Raw genomic sequence first — 17,305 nt, 5'->3', positions numbered from 1 at the left:
TTAATGTTATAAAATATTTACACGCACTCGAAAGTGGAATGACAACAATCTTTAGAGTTTGACAAAGACCCAAGTGTTTGTCTGGACAGGTGCTGCCCTTTGGGGCACAGCAGTGTCAGAGCACCCCTCGGGGGCTGTTGCAGAGCTGTGCAGTGGCTGTGCTGGGAGCCCCTGGGCTGGCTGGACCTCCATCCTGTCCCCAGGCTCTGTCCTGGCTCCACACAAGGCAGCTCCTGTGAGCCAGGGCCTGCCCACCCTTCCAGGGAACAATTCCTGCCCAGTATCCCACCCAGCCCTGACCCCTGGCACTGGGAGCCGTTCCCTGTGTCCTGTCCCTGCAGACCCTGCTGTATAGTGTCTCTCCATCTTTGCTGTAGGCTCCCTTCAGGTGCTGGAAGGTTGCATTTGGGTCACTCCTGGGCCTTCTCTCCCCCAGGCTGAGCAATCCCAACTCTCAGCCCTTCCTCATAGCAGAGGTGCTCCATCCCTCTAATCATTTCTTGGCCTCTTCCAGACCTGCTCCAACAGGTTGATGGCCTTTAGGGATGTTCCAGCTCAGCGAATTGTCTTTAAAGCTTTTTAGGCATAGGAGTGACAAAGGGTGTTCCATGGAAAACATCTTTGTTTAAAGTGTTCCTTCCCAGCTTTCTGGGCAAGAAGCTTCACCTTCTCCTGGACAGGGAACTGCTGGTGGCCTGGAAAGGAGTGTTCAGCAGGAACAGAAGTAAAATGAATGTTATCATGTGTTATTTTAAAGGCAGCAGCAGTTCAGGCTCCAAGATGAGCTCAAAAGCTCAGATATTTTTCCTGGGCGGTGATTCTCCCGCACACGTGCTGAAATTGGGTCCCGGGGTTGTGGGTCCCCGCAGTGTGACACCGCAGCTGTGTCAGGGGCTGCCTGCACACAGCATGGAAAACCAAGCCTCATCAGAGGCATTACAAATGAAAGTGTTTGCAGATCTTTAGGCGAGGCAGAGCCCGGGCAAGGCGGCGTCTGGAGCGGCCTCGCCGCCGCCTTCAGCGCAGCATCTGAATGAAAAATGACAACACTTTGTCATCTGTTCAAATTGATATTGCACTCTCGGCAGTGACAGCTGAAAAGGCCCACAGGTGCCATATAAAGAGGTGACCATGTTGTCATATTTCATTTAGGCATCCCTCTGCAAAGCCATAATTACCTAATTAGGTTGTTAATTAGGAGATTAGCATTTCGCTATATTGATAGAATGCTCTTTGCAGGCACGAGTCTAGATACAGATTTGTCTGCCCTAATTTATAATCTCTGCATTTTTTTATTCTTATTTATTTGCTTAAAATCTTGATGCAAGATTTCTCAGGTTAGCAGAGATTCGACTTGTCTGCAATTAAACAAAGATTTGACAAGATCAGGAAAGAGAGGACTGAACACTTCCCGTGCATACCCCAATATTTTCTCCCCCTCATCTAAAGCTCAGTAATTAAAATATTGGAATTGGTGTCATTTGCATCCTGATTAGTATGACAACAAAAGTATAGCCAAATTCCAAGCAGTTCAGAAATACAGAGCTCGTGCCAGATTGATTTACAGGTCTGGAAATGAACAAATAATTTGTTGGAAGTTGTGTGTAATGTAGTGTTTGCTCATCATAACTTCCCAATTCCAGTCTCTTGTGAGAGAGCCTCTTTATGTGACTGTAAATGATTATTTCCTTTTTAATGATAGGACCAGAGTGTGAGTGACAGCTTCTGCAGATAAGTATTCACTCTTAAATGCACTTGAGCTCTTGCTGAAACATAAACTTGAATGTTCATATATTTCAGTTCACTTTCCTTTATCCTGCCTGCCCAGGATCTGTCTGTGTTTGAGGGGGTTGATTATTTGTGCTGCTGCAAATGCAGATAACCAGAACCATTTCTTGTGCAATTGCAGACAGAAGTTGACTGGGAAATTATTTCATATAACCCGAATCATAAATTTTGAAGTATGTACGTGCCGTCCTGTTCCTGCTTATGTGACACTGAGGGAAAAATCAATTTTTAATTCTAATCTGCCTATCTTTTTCATTAGTTTTTAAAGATCACTTTAAAGAGCTACAGTTGAGGAGGTGTTTGAGTACAGGGACTGTGGAAGCCCTTGAATGATAACATGACCTGCAGTGGTATATAATTTTTCCAGCTTGCTGTGTTTTGAGTTTGTTAGTAATTGTCTTGGATCCAAATTGTACCTTCCACAAGTTGTGTCTTTGGAATATTTTTGTTTACTTTGAATAGGGCTTTAATTATTTATTACTTCCTTAGGGAGGATAGTCAATTGAAACACATTGAAGGAAACAAACAAAACCAAAAGCTACAGCTTTGCAGAACAGGAGGAAAGAAGATCTTTTTTCCCCCTGCTTCTCAATTCTTACTCTTATAGTTTAGAGAAGAAGATACATTGCAGGAATTGGCTTGAGAGTATCGTGAAGAATTTGGAACTGCTTTTAGCCATTTGAACTGGAGGAATCTTAAAACCATTCCATTGAAACTGGTGGAACTTCAAAGTCGTAGCTCTTTCCTGCAGCAGAACATTTTTAGTTGCTGACAGCTTTCTCTGATTTTATTGTTTCTTGGAGCTTATTTAGAGGTCTGTGTATTTCCAAGCACAAAAGGCCAAAATATAAAGCCTTTATGTGTGGAAAACACTTCCTGTGAGATGCCAGAGAAAGGTGGCACTGGCCTGTCAGTTTAGGGACATCCTTCTGTCCCCGAGGTGTGCTGGTGGCACCACAGGGCATCTGGTGGAGCTGCAAGGTTCTGACCTGGAGCCTGTGAACTTTCAGGGGCAGGTACAGGGTGTGAAAGTGCCCGTTGGCTCTGGTGTCACTTCACGGAGAGAAATCCCTAATTCTGCTGGAAAACGTGCCAGGAGCTGCTGGAGGGGCAGTGGGTGGCCGAGGAGGGCTCTGCCCCATGCTGCTGGTGTGGAGCTGAGGCACAGACCCCAGCTCTCCTGCTGCTGTGGGGAGTGACAGGGACCAGCCACTTTGCTCTGGGCACCGAGAACGAGGCATTTTATCAAATTCCACTATGTACATGGAAAAAAAAAAACCAAAAAAACCAAAAAGCCCCACCAGAAAAATCCGTTCCAAAATAACCGTGTTTTCCCCAAAGTCAGGAGAGCTGCACTCAGCGTTTTTCACGCTCAAGGTCAAACGTTTCCCCTGCAGACAGCAGTGAGCAGGGCTGACACCTGGTTGCAGTCCCAGCAGCAGTGGGTCCGGCGCAGAGCTGTGCCTGCTGCTGGCTGTGGTGGGCAGCACCATGGATGGGGACAGTGGCACTCACGGGGTTGTCCTGCCCCTAATCTCACACTTGCTCTGCTATCTCGTTGTCACTCCTGTAGGTTACCGTGCAGATATGATGCTCCGTGTGGGGCGTTTGCTGGGGAAACAGAGACAATCTTTATTGAAATAATTGCAGTGCCTCAGCAAGCGGGAGGGTCACAAGAGCAGTTAACGTGTGGTGATGATGAAGCTGCCTCCCGAAATTCAGCCGTGTGTTTAAGGTACAGCCTGTATAGCTGCAGATCCTTTTCCAAGACCTTTGTGTCACCTCCTGGGAGCAGAGTCGTTTGTTAGCACACTCTGCATTCCTCATTGTGTGCCGGGTTATGAATGAGCCTGATCTGCATAAAGCCCTGCTTCCCTCGCTGGGAGAGTCTGTCGATGCCATAAATATAGCCGTGGGGTACTGGAAGAGGAATACTGCTGATAAAAATAGGAGACTGAGATGCAGCTGTCTGATCCTGCCACAAAGTTCCTGTGAATCCTGGCGAGGCGTTCAGCCTCTCGATGGTGCAGTTTGACATCTTTGGGGCTGTTCTGTGGCTGCACCAGGCTGATGGGGCAGGATCTCCGCAGTGGGGCCAAGGAGGGGACAGGGAGCAGTCATTCCTGGGGTGGTGGTCGGTGTGCAGAAAGTTAGAGAGGTGAATAATAAGGATCAGGAAGAAAGTGAAGGTCTCTGCTCGCTGATGAATCACTGGTGGATCCTGTTGTACAGTAATCCAAACTCGAAAATGTTGAAGATTTCACACTGCTGTCTTCAGTTCTGGTGTTTGCACAGAGTACATTTGACAGCTGCCTGCAAAGTGTATTATTCGGTAGTAGAATATTATTTGTATGGCACAAGCGTTAGAAGAACATTTATTTTTTGTTTGTGATTAAAGAATGTGTAAGATGCTGATGCTTAGAAAGTCCCTGAATACCATTAAATTCAGCTCCTCCATGAGGATACGGTGATGGTGTGTGGGTGTAGGAGAGCAGAAGGGGTGTGCAGGCAGATCTCAGCAGATCTAGAAATTGATTTTGCTGGAACCTTCAAGGTGTTTGTGTAAAGGTTTGAAAAACTGAACTTTGCATCTCTGAGTTCTCCTCTCTGACTGGAAGTCACTGTTCCTCAGAGTGGGTCTGTGCCTTTACCCACAGAAGGAACTGGTCAGAATTCTGTAGCCTACAACTACTAAATATGGCATCAAAACCTGAACTGAATTTGGGGGTCTGAACTTTTTTTTGTTTCTGAAGGATGTAAACTGTTCAGAGAGTTTCCAGTTAGCACTAACGTGTTGATAAATTAACTTTAATGTATCTTTTTGAAAATCCTGAAGAGGAGGAAATAAAAAGATGTCTGTTTTAAGCCTGTAGGATTTCCAGCACTTTCTCAGCGTTCAGGTCGATGGGAAGAGTGTTTGCAGGAGCACAGTTGGGCAGAAGGCTGGCTGATTTAGCACAGGACTGTTAATGGCAGGAAGTCGGGGTGCAGAGTAGAAAGGTAAAACTCGCATCTGCTGTTACATGTTGTTAACTCCCTCAGCAGACATTAAATCATTTCAAGTACAATAATAGTGTGGGAGGTAAATTAACTAACCATTAACAATCTTATAAATACACAATTAACATGCCAACATTTATATGACACATTGATGGGGCAGCAGTAATTTTTGATTGGGAGTTTGCAGACCTTTCCGATGCCTGAGGCTGTTGCTTATTTAAACAAGTTTTTGCCCATTGCAGGTACCCACGGCCTTTCCCAATCAGTGAGTAGAAATAATTCCATTTAAAGAACGTTCCCAACACGTGTTTTGGAGGTCCAGAAGCTGTGCTTGGTCGTGTCTGTGTTTTTGGAGCCACCCTGGTGCAGGGTCAGAGCCCTGGACACATGGATGGCTGCCTTGGGGTGGGACATTTTCCTTGTGGCCTGTCCCTTGGAGGACAGTGCCACCTCCCTCAGGAGCAGCCCTGCTTACCTTGATGGAAAGAGTCAGAAAACTAAACCTGGCCGTGGGGTCACGGTGCTGCTGGGGCTGGCAGGAGCCTCTGGAGATCCCACCCACACTCCCAGCTCCAGGCAGGGCCAGCAGAGCTCCAGGCTGTGCCCATTGCGTTAATTAATTGCATAATTTATTACAATGTATGGTAACGGTAGTGTATTAATAACCAGCAGCATGTCAGTTTTGTTTCTCTACCATTCCTTTATTGAATTTGGTTTTGCTGCTGGGTCTGTTGCCTAATGTGATATTTCTGAATTTGTCTGTATTTTTTAAAGCAGATAGGGGACAGTCTCTGAAAAAACCTGACGGACTCACTGACAAACTCTCTGCATGAACAGGAATAATTTTTCTTTTTCTTTTTAGATTATTTTCAACAGGTCATTTTTTGATCCAGCTCACCCCATAGCTCCACTGCCAGCTTTGGGAGGTGGTGGAATTCCTGGAGCAGGGCCAGGCAGGGCAGGGAGCTGCCCCTTTCAGAGTCAGCCTGGGCTTGAATTACACTGACATAACTACAAACCCACAGCTACAGGAAAATCAGATAACAGTGTGAGGGTGGTTTGGGTTTTGTGGTTTGGGGTTTTTTTCCTTTTCCTTTTTGCCCTCTGCTTTGTTTCAAAAGGCCACTTGAGTGCTCTGAATGAAGTATCTTAGGTAAGTGGCAATTACTGTTCCTAAAGTGCTTTGGAGCTCAGGCGTGTGGTATTTGGTCACTGAGATTTCTGAGTTACAGCAGTTGCCCTCTGTGAAGCACCATGCAGCAGCAGATGTTCAATATTCTGCCCTGAGACACTAATCACTTAACGTTTAAAGTTATTCCTGGAAATACAAAAGCTGAAGAGGGCCTGCAATAAGGTCGTGAAGAATTGGTGTGTAATGCAGAAGCAAAACAGTAAAACAGTTATGATGGGAGAAAAGAAATCCAAAACCTCGTTGGTTTTGTCAGTGGATGAGTTGGAATAGGCAGGTGTTTCTGTTCTGTATTCTCCTGCCACCCTCCCGTGTGGGGTTTTTGCCTTACAGCAGCCACGTGGTGTAAGAGCACTGGGACTGTCTCTCTTGGGTTCTGTTGTCCTGGGACTCAGTGTCGAGCTGTCCTCCTGCTGATGTGTTCCTTTAGTGGATCTCAGCAACCATTGCAGCATAAATAAATAAACCGGAGCAGAATGAAGCAGTTTGCCCTAAGCCACTCAGAGTTTGTACATCCCACACTTCTGGAGGGGGGATTGAGCTTTGTGCCTTTGGAGGGTTTGCTCCTAACCCGTTGTGCACCTTGTTCCCAGGTAGGCGTGTCCCTGAGACAAGATGGAGAGGAGATAGTAGGGTGAGGGGTGGCCTCGTGGGCAGGATGGCTTTCCTGGACAACCCCACCATCATCCTGGCGCACATCCGGCAGTCGCACGTGACCAGCGATGACACGGGCATGTGTGAGATGGTCCTCATCGACCACGACGTGGACCTGGAGAAGTTCAACCCCCCCTCCGCCCTGGGGGACGGCGGGGCAGAGCCACAGGGCAGCAACGGGGACACTCAGGGCTACGTCTACTCCCAATCCGTCGATATTACCTCAAGCTGGGACTTTGGGATCAGAAGACGATCAAACACAGGTGCGTGGCGTGGGCAGCAGGGCAGCAGCAATGCAGCAGCAGCAGTGCAGCAGCACCAAGCTCACATCCAGCTTCCCTCAGCCTGGCTTGCACGGACCAACCAGAGCTTGGTGTCTGTCAAACTTCTTCTCTAATATTTGGGCCCTTTTATAGAAGGATACGTAATAATTCGGTTACTTCAGCGTGCTGTCAGCTGAGCCTTAATTGCTGTTTTACCTGTTCCTGTGCAGAGGAACGTTGAGGTAGTCAGTTTTATGTATATAAAAAAAAAATGCAAATTGTGAAGACATCAAATCTAAATCCAAAGTACGTGAACAGTCTTTGATATCTCTATTGTTACTGTCTGGAGGGGTGTTAACTTTTGAACAGGATAGTTATTTTCTGAGAAAAAAAATCTGCCTAGAGAGGCATCCAATGTATTTGTTATAAAAGAGAGGAATGAAGTTTGATGTGAGCCAGCAAAGGGAATGATTTGTCTGTATTTTGTCTCCTAAAGTTTTGCTTCTGAGAAAAGCCTTGAGCTAGGCTTTCAGGTACCAAATTAGAAAGTTTAAGGGTGAACACCTTTGCAAAATACACTCATTTTGTCATGACTGACAGAAAGCTCTCCCCTGTGGTGTTTCATACAAGGGATATCCAGACTTCTGCTTAGACCTGAGGAATATTATGAGCAGGAGTTCTGTGGGGTAAAATATGGATGAGAAGGTTGGTGTGCAGTGGTCAGTACTGACCTCTTTTTTCCTTTCTCTATATCTATTTTTTAAAATTGTTTCTGCAAGTATTATAACACCACCTAGAGCCCAGAAAGCACCTCTGTGCTCTGCATCACCAGGAGAATGTGAGTGGTGTTGGGGATTCTGAAATGACTTTTACAAGCAGGAAGTCGTGAGAGGTCCCAGAAAAGCTGGAAAAAATAAAATAAAAATAAACTGAGATTGGAGCCCAGCCTGGCAGGGAGGAGTGGTGGGAGTCCAGGGTACCAGGGTGCCCAGCACTGCCCTGGGCTGGGGGAGTCCAGCTCGTGGTGCAGCTCACCAGGAGGGAGAGGCAAAGTTGGAAGATTTATAGAATTACTCCAGGAAATGATTCTGGAGGATCATTTCACCCAGGGAGCAGACTGATGGAATAACGTCCACCTGAATTACGGTGTGAAGTGATTTCAGGTGCCAGCTGGGGCATGTTCTGGGGTCAGGGCTGGGAGCAGCTCCGGCGTGGCAGGGGGGCTCAGGGCTGGGGCTGGGTGGGCAGCACTCCCCAGGCCAGGGGCAAGGCTCAGCTCCCTGCTGCCCAGCCCTGGAGCCACTCCTGCCTCTGCCCAGCACCAGAGTCCCTCACTGGCTGCCTGTGACACTGAGCCTTGAATAACCCTCCTCTCGTGGTGCTGACATTCCCTCTGAGCTGCCCCAGGGTGAGGAGGAGGTGGGCTGTGCCAGCTGGAGGTGCAGAGCAGGGTGGGCTCAGGGAGGGTGGTGACTGTGCTCCTCTGCATTTGTTGTGACAGGGGGTGGAAGTATCAAACAGGATTAAAACGTGCATCATTTTTGTTTCTAGTCTATGGTTTTCCCTTTATCCTTTGTTCACCTGTTCATCTCACAGATCTTTTAGGAGAGTTCATTTGGGAACAAAGGGGTTTGGAAGGTAATTTTGAGCTGCAGTGTGGGCAGTAACTAGTACAAATCTGGAGCTTTTCTTTCACAATAAAATATCTATGCTACAACGGTATTTTCCCAATATTTTAACTTATGAAGAGGGATATTTTTCTTTTTTCATTAAGAGGAAGCTACTTAGAGGTATTCAGGTTTCTAGCATCATGTTGACTTAAATGGGAGATACTTATCAAAATCACCATTTGTGATTGTACCTTAAAGTGCTTGTTACAGCTGTTCAATCTCAAAGGAGTATTTTTTAAATCCGTTCTCTGATTGAGTTTTTATGAGAAAAAAAATTGCTTCCTTGTCCACAATTCAAAGACCTAAATGTAAAAGAATAATAACAGAAGGGATAGAAAATATTTATTAATGTTTTTTAATTGCTGAAAAGGCTCAGAGAACTCCAACTGTATCCAAAAAATGTCAGAGTAATTTAGGATTTTAGAATCTCTTCTACAAACCCATTTTAGTTAATGAATTATCTCAATACATCAAAATTGCTAATATATCCAGCAAATTGTTTCCTTCAGGGATCAGCACTGTTAGTTCTACTTCCCAATTTAATCTGCTCATTTTGAGTGGACACTTCACAACACCAGTGGGTTTTTGTGGTCATTGTCTTGGCTGGTTTCCACCAGGATTTTTTCCCAGGGAAGCTCTAACACAAAAGGTGATCTGAGTTGTTGTCTGGTACCTTGGGCTGCAGGTTCTTTGGTATCAGAACTATTTGGGGCTTTTTTTTTTTTTCCAACCATATTTTGAAGATGGAGTCAAAATATATGTAAAGAAATGTTATATTCATTTTAGGACTTGACTAATGTTGTGAAGATACAAATCATTTATTTTACTACCTATAAACTGTTTCAGCCTACTGAAGAAAAAGCTGTGCTAATTTATATCGCTTTGACATTTTATAATTTTCATGATTTTTAGATAAAGGATTTTATATTTAAAACTTTAATAGTCTAGTCTGAGTTCATTTATCTTTAATTTTTGAAACGGGTAGAGTAATTCATAACAGTAATTTTATTCCTGTAATGTAATATTCACTTCAGTTCATTTGTGCATTAAAATTCCTTTAAGACCGTTATTAATGATTTATATAATGAAATGTCATATTAATCACAGAAGTTTTCACATTTTATTATTCTCTTCCATGTTAATACTATCTTTATGATCTCTATTAATGTTTTATATCCTCTAATTTCAATTATAAATCAAGAACATTTTCATGTTTTTGTTGGTATTTGCTTTTCAGGGGTGCCACCTTTAAAATTTTATGACTTTTTCCCCTACATATGCAGTATAAAACATCTTTATTCATATAAAGGTAGTTAATTATGTCTTTGTTTATAGTAAACTTTCATTGACAAACTTATAGTTGTAATATTTCTTTTCAAGCTCAGAGACTAGAACGTCTGCGGAAAGAGAGACAAAATCAAATAAAATGCAAAAACGTTCAGTGGAAAGACAGAAATACTTCTTGCTCAGGTAAAAGAAAATATCCTTTATTTTCCTGCTGCTTTTATTCCTGCCTTTGATGGTTCCGACGTTTGCAGCTGGTGATTTTCCCCCGGGGTGTGGAGGAAATGCCAATTCTTGGTGCTGTCCCAGGGGTGCCATGGCCAGGACACTCCACTTTGGTGCCAGCAGGGCAAAGGAGAGCAGAAAGTGCTGAACACCTGCTTGGGCCTGAAGCTGTGGAGTGACTGCTTTGGGTTTGGCACTGGGAGGCAGCACTGTGGTGTGGTTGTCACCTCGGGGTGTCCTCAGAACGGGGCAGGACAAAGCTCTGGTGGCACTGGGGGACAGAAGGTGGCTCTGCCCCAGGGCAGGGGCTGCCAGGGCTCTGCACTCCAACTGCAGCATCACTGTCCCCAGCCATTCCAGCAGCATTTGGCACACGGGGTGCCATGGAAGATGTTGCACACTTTACTTGTATAGAGTATTCTTGTAGCTGCTTTTTTTAGGTAAGGTGTGAATCTTAAGAAATAAAGAGGAAATGTATCATCTACTTAAATGCATAATAAATGCTGGCTTAGCTTATCTGGCCTTTCCTTGGTAAAACTATTATCACTGATTTCTCAAAAAAGTATTAAATTCTATTTTTGTTAATTATATAATTAAGTATTTGTGAGTGGATGTTCTAAATTGTAGTTTATGAAATTACAAATCTGTCTCAATTTTCCTGTTTCAGAGCTCAAGCAGTTTCTATTTCTGTCGTATTTGACACACATTCAAACCTTTGTATGGTCTGTCACGCCTGCTTCTTTCAAAATTTGTGTATATCTTAATGAGGTCCCTCTGTAATCTCCCTTTTTTTGCCTAATTCCTCATATCTCCGTGGCTGTCATTTGCAGAACGTTCTCCAGCACTCTGATATCTTTTTCAGAGTGAACAAAGCTGCTCACATGAGCAGCACACTCGCACTAATCCTTAATTCAGCGTTCAGCTGTGCTGGATACCCCTGTTAATGCATTCTGAAATGTTTTTGCCTTTCTCCTTCTGTAAGCAGAGTTGTAGGTTTTAAAGGTTAATCTACCATAACCTCCAACTCTTTGCTCAATATTTTATAGCGTTTGGCCAATGATGATGCAAATCCCTCTCCTGTGTCTGCCCTCTGAGCTGGCTCAGGCTGCAGGTCCCCTGCCCTCCCTGCAGACACTCATCATCTGTCCCCAGCAGTCACACGTGTCCCCCCTGAGCAATGGGCTGCCTTTGCAGGCAAATGGATCAGCCCCTGCCTGCTGCAGAACAGATTTAAATGAAAAAAATAAATAAGTTACCCAGAAACTCCAGGCACTGGGGGTCTGTCGGCAGAGCTGATTTTCCTTCTCTGCTCCGCCACGGAGGTCTGGGGGTTTCTCCCTTCCTTGCATGAGCAGCTGCAGGGAGGAGAAAGAGCAGCCCTTAAGGATGTCCCCTGTACCTTTACACTTTACACTCCATCATTTCAGAGCATGTAAAATGCAAATTACAATCTATCAAGGGAAGTCTTGCATTCAGCCCGTACAGAACAGCTGTAGCTAAAACCTTGTTTTTTCACTGGTACCAGTAAAACTGTTGTATTGGATTCCAGGGTCCTTTCCAAGTGCCCAGGAATTGCCAGTTAAAGGTAAAACTCCAGCATAATGCTTTGTATTTTAAGAAAAAACAACAGCTATAAGAGCTAGTTGAAAAACCAAAACAACCTAATGGAGTTCAAGTGGCCACATTGAAAAGGATTAAATCAAGCTTTTTTTGGTTAATTGCAGCCTCTCACAAGCCCACTGGGGATCTCTCAGTGCCAGTATTTAGCACCTCTGCCAACTGCCTGGATTTTAAGGCAATCTGCTGATAAAAATAAATGGAGCTTTTGACTAGTTATCATTTGACAGGTTTTAATTTTTGCACTCTAAGAAATGAACCAGCTCCCTGCGGATCAAGTCCTGGGTCATTCTGCCTTGGGAACAGTTCTATCTCCCTGGAGAAGGAAGATGTAAATCTGTGAGCTGTGAGGGAATTCAAGGGCAGGAGTGCTGGGCTGGGGTTGGTTCTGGGCAGTGATTGATGGAGGCTGGGGGCTCTTGGTTCCTGGAGCAGATGTGGAAAACCTTCTCCAGCTTTAGTCACAGTTCCCTGCAGATGAGACCCGTTGGTACTGATGTGCTGAAAGACCCCAGGCTCTGTCCTGATTTCACACTGGCCTTGGAACTAAGAAGTCCTATTTTTTAGGGGTTTTTAAAAGTATTCCTGTAAATTGGAAGTTGAGTTGTTGTTGGCAATTCAGCTGTGCACTTCCTTCACACAAAGGCTTTTATGAGCCTTCAGAGACCTCAGAAACACCTCCTGAACTTGGATCCCCTTTGTTTTTAGAAAGCTTTTTTTGTTTTTATTGTTCAGCTTGTTGATCTGGCATGGTAGTTTCAGGTTTGGCATTTTTATGAGCTGTATCCAGTCCACCATGAGAAGTAAAATGTGTGGCAGTGGCCCCTGGGCTGAGGTGTGGTGCCAAGGCTGCAGCTGGAGCAGTGCAGTGTCGCTGCAGAGCAGCAGGGCAGTGTCACAGCAGAGCAATGTCACAGCAGGGCAGTGTCACTGCAGGGCAGCAGGGCAGTGTCACTGCAGAGCAGTGTCACTGCAGGGCAGCAGGGCAGTGTCACTGCAGGGCAGTGTCACAGCAGGGCAGTGTCACAGCAGAGCAGTGTCACTGCAGGGCAGTGTCACAGCAGGGCAGTGTCACAGCAGAGCAGTGTCACTGCAGGGCAGCAGAGCAGTGTCACAGCAGAGCAGTGTCACAGCAGGGCAGTGTCACTGCAGGGCAGCAGTGCAGTGTCACAGCAGGGCAGTGTCACAGCAGAGCAGTGTCACTGCAGGGCAGTGTCACAGCAGGGCAGTGTCACAGCAGAGCAGTGTCACTGCAGGGCAGCAGAGCAGTGTCACTGCAGGGCAGTGTCACTGCAGAGCAGTGTCACAGCAGGGCAGTGTCACAGCAGAGCAGTGTCACTGCAGGGCCAGCCTGGTGCTGTCCTGTGCTGTGCCCTGTGCTGCCCAGGGCTGGGCTCTCCACGTGGCAGTAGCTCTTCTCCTTCGTGTTCCCTGCTCCTTTAGGAGAAGGTAGGCAGGCAGGAAGAGCAGGAATGTGTCATTCTCTTGATTGTGATCCTGACTCAAGTGGATCTTACACTGGTCAGTTCTATTCTTTGTATAGGGAAAACTTTACCTTTTTCTCAGCCTAAACAGGAGCATCATTCAGACTTCTTAATGATTTCATACCTTTGGGCTCTGACAGAGTGGTCGGTCCTGCCCTGCTGAAGCAGTTGTTGGTGTATTGATTTAATGCCGTGCTCCCTGTTATGATGTTACCTCTCTGTGGTGAGCAGCACACTCCTCACACCATGCCTGTGATCTCTTTGTGCCTGCAGCAGAGGAGCTGAGCTCACTGTTTGAGAAGAAGAATTTCCGGGTGAGGTCCCCGTGCTCTGGGAAGCAATCCATCCTCTCTGTGAGACTGGAGCAGTGCCCACTGCAGCTCAACAACCCCTTCAATGAGTACTCCAAATTCGATGGCAAGGTGAGTGGCAGGCTCCCTGGGCTCTGCTCCTGGGCTTTGTGCAGGCTGCAGCCAGACTTCACAGTGCCCATCAGGGACTGGCAGTGCTTATCTACAAACCAGCAAATGCAGTGCTGCAGCCTCAGGAGAACCTTTTCTCCTGCTTCCATCCCAAAATCCTGGGCTGACAGGCTTCTCCACTTGGCTGTTCCCTTCTCCAGCAGGTTGGTGAGGTGCACCTTTATTGTGAAAGTCCTGGGATGTCTCTCTAGAGCTGATGATGGCACCCTTTGTAAAAATGATTATTTGGGATCAAAAAAAACCCCAAAACTGTTCTGTCTGTCCACAGCACAGCACTTGCTGAGTATTCCATGGTTCATGTCTTTGTCCTCAGGGCTCTACTGAGAGTGGGAGAGGCCATGGTCTGTTTAGAGGGTGGACAGCTGAAGTATCAGTGGGTTGGTATCTGAGGCAAAAAGAAGCACTGATCAATGTGTTTCTGCACAAATGCTCATTTGTGTAACTCAGGGAGGAGGTTGGCTCCAAACCTGGCAGTTCCTGGGGGTCAGGAGATGGGGCTGGTGTCACTCAGACTGGGGGATAAATGTTTTCCCTCTGCTCCATGTTGTCCAATATTTTTCTCTGTCATCAACTGTAGAAACTGGAATATAAACATTGGTGTGATGGATCATTGTCATATTGTTCCAAAACAAGGATAAATACTCCACGGATGTGTTTTCTACTAGATTTGTTTGTGGAATCTCCTGTGGGAGGATGGAGTTTGAGCTTCATTACCATCGTGATGGAAGAATTTCATATTCTGTTAGGTGTTCTTGAAGTGGAAAGTCAGATCCATAATTCTACTGACATTTCTGGGAGTATCTGGAATATTTGTGAAATGGTAACCTTTAGACTATGAACTCCACGTGCAAAAGCTCCTCTATTGTGATTTTATATTTATTAGCTTGTGGCAATTAGTGCTAACTCAGGTTTCAAAATTCCTGGCCTCATCATGAGTGACAGCAGCACTTCCATGGTGGCAGCACCAAGAGGCCTTTTTTACTAAACTCCAGGTTTGTTGTTCTTGTGCCACGAAATTTCAGTTGGGCAAACATTTAAATGAGCTCTCATGTCATCCATAGGGGAAGTAAAAATCAAATACTTCTTTATTAAGAGAATTCTGTTACAATTCAGTCATGTCCAAGTCTTGTTTCTGAAAAACTTGAGAAGCTTCAGCGTTTTTCCTTCCCTCTTTGATAATCCAAGCTGATCTTTACTGTATTGATTGTGGTTGTCCATAAAGAACATCTTCATTTTCACCCACTGAAGTCAGATACATTTAGCAGGTGTCTGTCCACTGGAAGCAAGTTGCACTCCACGTGTCAGTTTGAGAGGTTAAGGAAATGTCCCTCAGTTGTGACTTGCAGGATCTGATATGAATTATCTCAGTTGTGATCTGCAAATCAAAATACCTTCTTTACAATCCAAAATAACTGGATGGGCATTTTGTTAGAGTATAATCTCACTCTATTAATTTTAACATCGTTGTTTCTATTAGTCTGTGTTAGTGTATCAATAGTTTGCATTAAAAGTTTATTCTCTATAGTTCTGTATGTATTATCTAGTTTAATGCTTGGCTGACCATCTGAGATATAGAAGAAACATACCCAGTTGTGACTTATTTTACTTCACTTCTCATGTATTTTCAGTCAGTAAAACCACCAAAAATCATTGAGCTTTTAGAAATTATTTTTAATGACATATCATATGTCTTGTATTTATTTTTATTGATAATAGATGAGCAGTATTTCACAGAAATATAATTCTTTCAGAGACTAGGGCATGACTTATTTACATAATTAACAGAGCTGTGTGTCTCATGGGGAAATGGTACATAATTGGGGAGAGGCAGGGGAGTGAGGAGGGGCTAGGGGCCTAATTAAACATGTCTTGAAAAAACACCCTACTTAATTATGTATTTACTCAGGGGGTCACAGTGGCTCTCAAATCTTTAAGGCTATAACCAGCCGTTTGGTTTGTACTGGTTTGAGTTTGGTGATGCACATTTCAGGTTGCTCAGTAACACTCATTTTTTGGTGCAGTGTCTGTGCTCCTCACCCCTGACCTGAAATCAGATAAATCCTCCTGGGCTCCCCCTTCCCTGATCCCCCCTGGCTGAATTGTTTCCACCTCTTCAGTTCAGATCAGAATGTGCCGTGTGCTGTAATGCCAACCACCCCAACGTGGGCAGTGCTCACATCTTGCAGGTGTTTCCTGCCAGATTTAGTGTCTTTCTCATAACCACTTCTGATTTTATGAAATAGTAAAATTTTAAAGCGCTCTAATTTCTTCCTGTCCTGATCACTTCAGTAATTATCAAAACAGTAGAGAATATGGCTTGTGAAATACAGCTCCAGTGGAGGCATTCTAAGCTGCTCAGGAATCCACACAACTTGTCCCACCACTGCCCAGGACAATTTGTGGTTTTCTGTACACTGTAAAACTTCAGCTCTTAACAGAAGGCACACATACAGTAACTACTCTCAACTCTTTCTTCAAGTTTTTCCTTAAACAGTTAAAGTAAACCTCAGCTCTGGACCTTGTTTCATGTTTGTAAAGCACATGGGTTGTTCTTCTTGGTTAACAAATACTATATACTCTTTCTAAGAATTTTGTACTGAAAGTACTTTTAGTTCTTTGTAGTTCCTTCAATTGTCATTGGAATAGAAAATTACTTGAAGGCTTAAGAAATCACTGGCCAAATTGATTTCTTTTGTCTGCATGCAAATTAAATGATCACCCATTTGATAAATAAACTTATGTACATTTCTGTTTACAGGACTTGGAAAATCAAGTTTTGACGGGTTATTTTTCCAGCTTGCTGAGTTTTAATACTGTTGGAAAAAAAAGACTGGGTGTAAGACAGGTGAAAGTCCTGTCCAGGTCCCAGGTGGTGACTCCTTTCAGTGACCCAGCTGATCTTCACAGTGTTCAGGCAGGAAAGAAGTGCAGAAGAGATCAAAAGTCTAAGGAAGGAATTGTTTGGCTCTAAAATAAACTGGGTTTACGAGGCCAAAAGCCTTTCCTGCAGGCAGACCAGATTTTCTCAAGCTATTTTTATTTCTGCTTTCATGAGTAGCTGCAAATGGAGTTAGGAGGAAGTTTGGCTTTTCTAATCTTTTGGAGTTCTCTAGTGTTTGCTTGACTGCTGGAGGTAATTTAACTGAAAATTGGCCAAAAATTGATTTTTGGGTGGACAAATGTTAAAAATCCTTTGGTGAGGAATGGTGCCTCTCTGTAGTGCCACAAGGTTTCTTGTGGCTACTTTGGTGATGGGTTAAAAAGCAACAATTTCTCATGTAGCAACTGTTTTAAAAATGATGCTGTGGCAAGCATGGGGGAAGGGATAATTCATGAGTGCTAATTGCTTGGCTGTTAATTTTCATAAGTGTTGATAGAAGCAGTTCCTTAAATTAAACTTTGTTTAAAATGTATCAGGGGAAATATTCCACAATGTCGGGCCCGAAGTGAAAATTAATATGAATGCTGTGGCAATTAACACGTACTGGTTAATAGCTTTTAGCAGCATTTTGGGATGATAGTCCTTAAATACATTTTTGCATGCTGCTCTTGTTTCAGTCTTGTTTGACTGTATGTCTGCATAATCACGAACAAATGTTTTCCACAATCCCCAGTGTTAAATAGCTTTACTTAAAGAAAGCAGATAAAG

At 44.4% G+C, this 17,305-nt stretch overlaps 1 protein-coding gene across 8 annotated transcripts in view; it reads left to right on the top strand.

Moving 5' to 3' along the window:
* MAPKAP1 (MAPK associated protein 1) overlaps positions 1-17,305 on the top strand; it is an 81,342-nt gene that overhangs the window by 2,209 nt on the left and 61,828 nt on the right. For 6 of the 8 annotated variants that reach the window (XM_066333001.1, XM_066332999.1, XM_066332998.1 and 3 more), the window contains exons 2-4: positions 6,575-6,894; positions 9,945-10,034; positions 13,448-13,596. In XM_066333001.1, the coding sequence (XP_066189098.1) occupies positions 6,636-6,894; positions 9,945-10,034; positions 13,448-13,596 (498 nt within the window). In that variant the 5' untranslated portion in view covers positions 6,575-6,635. Of the gene's footprint in view, positions 1-6,570; positions 6,895-9,944; positions 10,035-13,447; positions 13,597-17,305 lie in introns of all 8 variants that reach the window. The other 2 variants (XM_066332997.1, XM_066332996.1) reach the window with 1 other exon arrangement.

This window comes from Sylvia atricapilla, chromosome 19, assembly GCF_009819655.1.
Source record: "Sylvia atricapilla isolate bSylAtr1 chromosome 19, bSylAtr1.pri, whole genome shotgun sequence".
Taxonomy (NCBI): domain Eukaryota; kingdom Metazoa; phylum Chordata; class Aves; order Passeriformes; family Sylviidae; genus Sylvia; species Sylvia atricapilla.
Note: the sequence above shows the minus strand (reverse complement) of the source record. Positions and strands in the feature narration are given on the sequence as shown.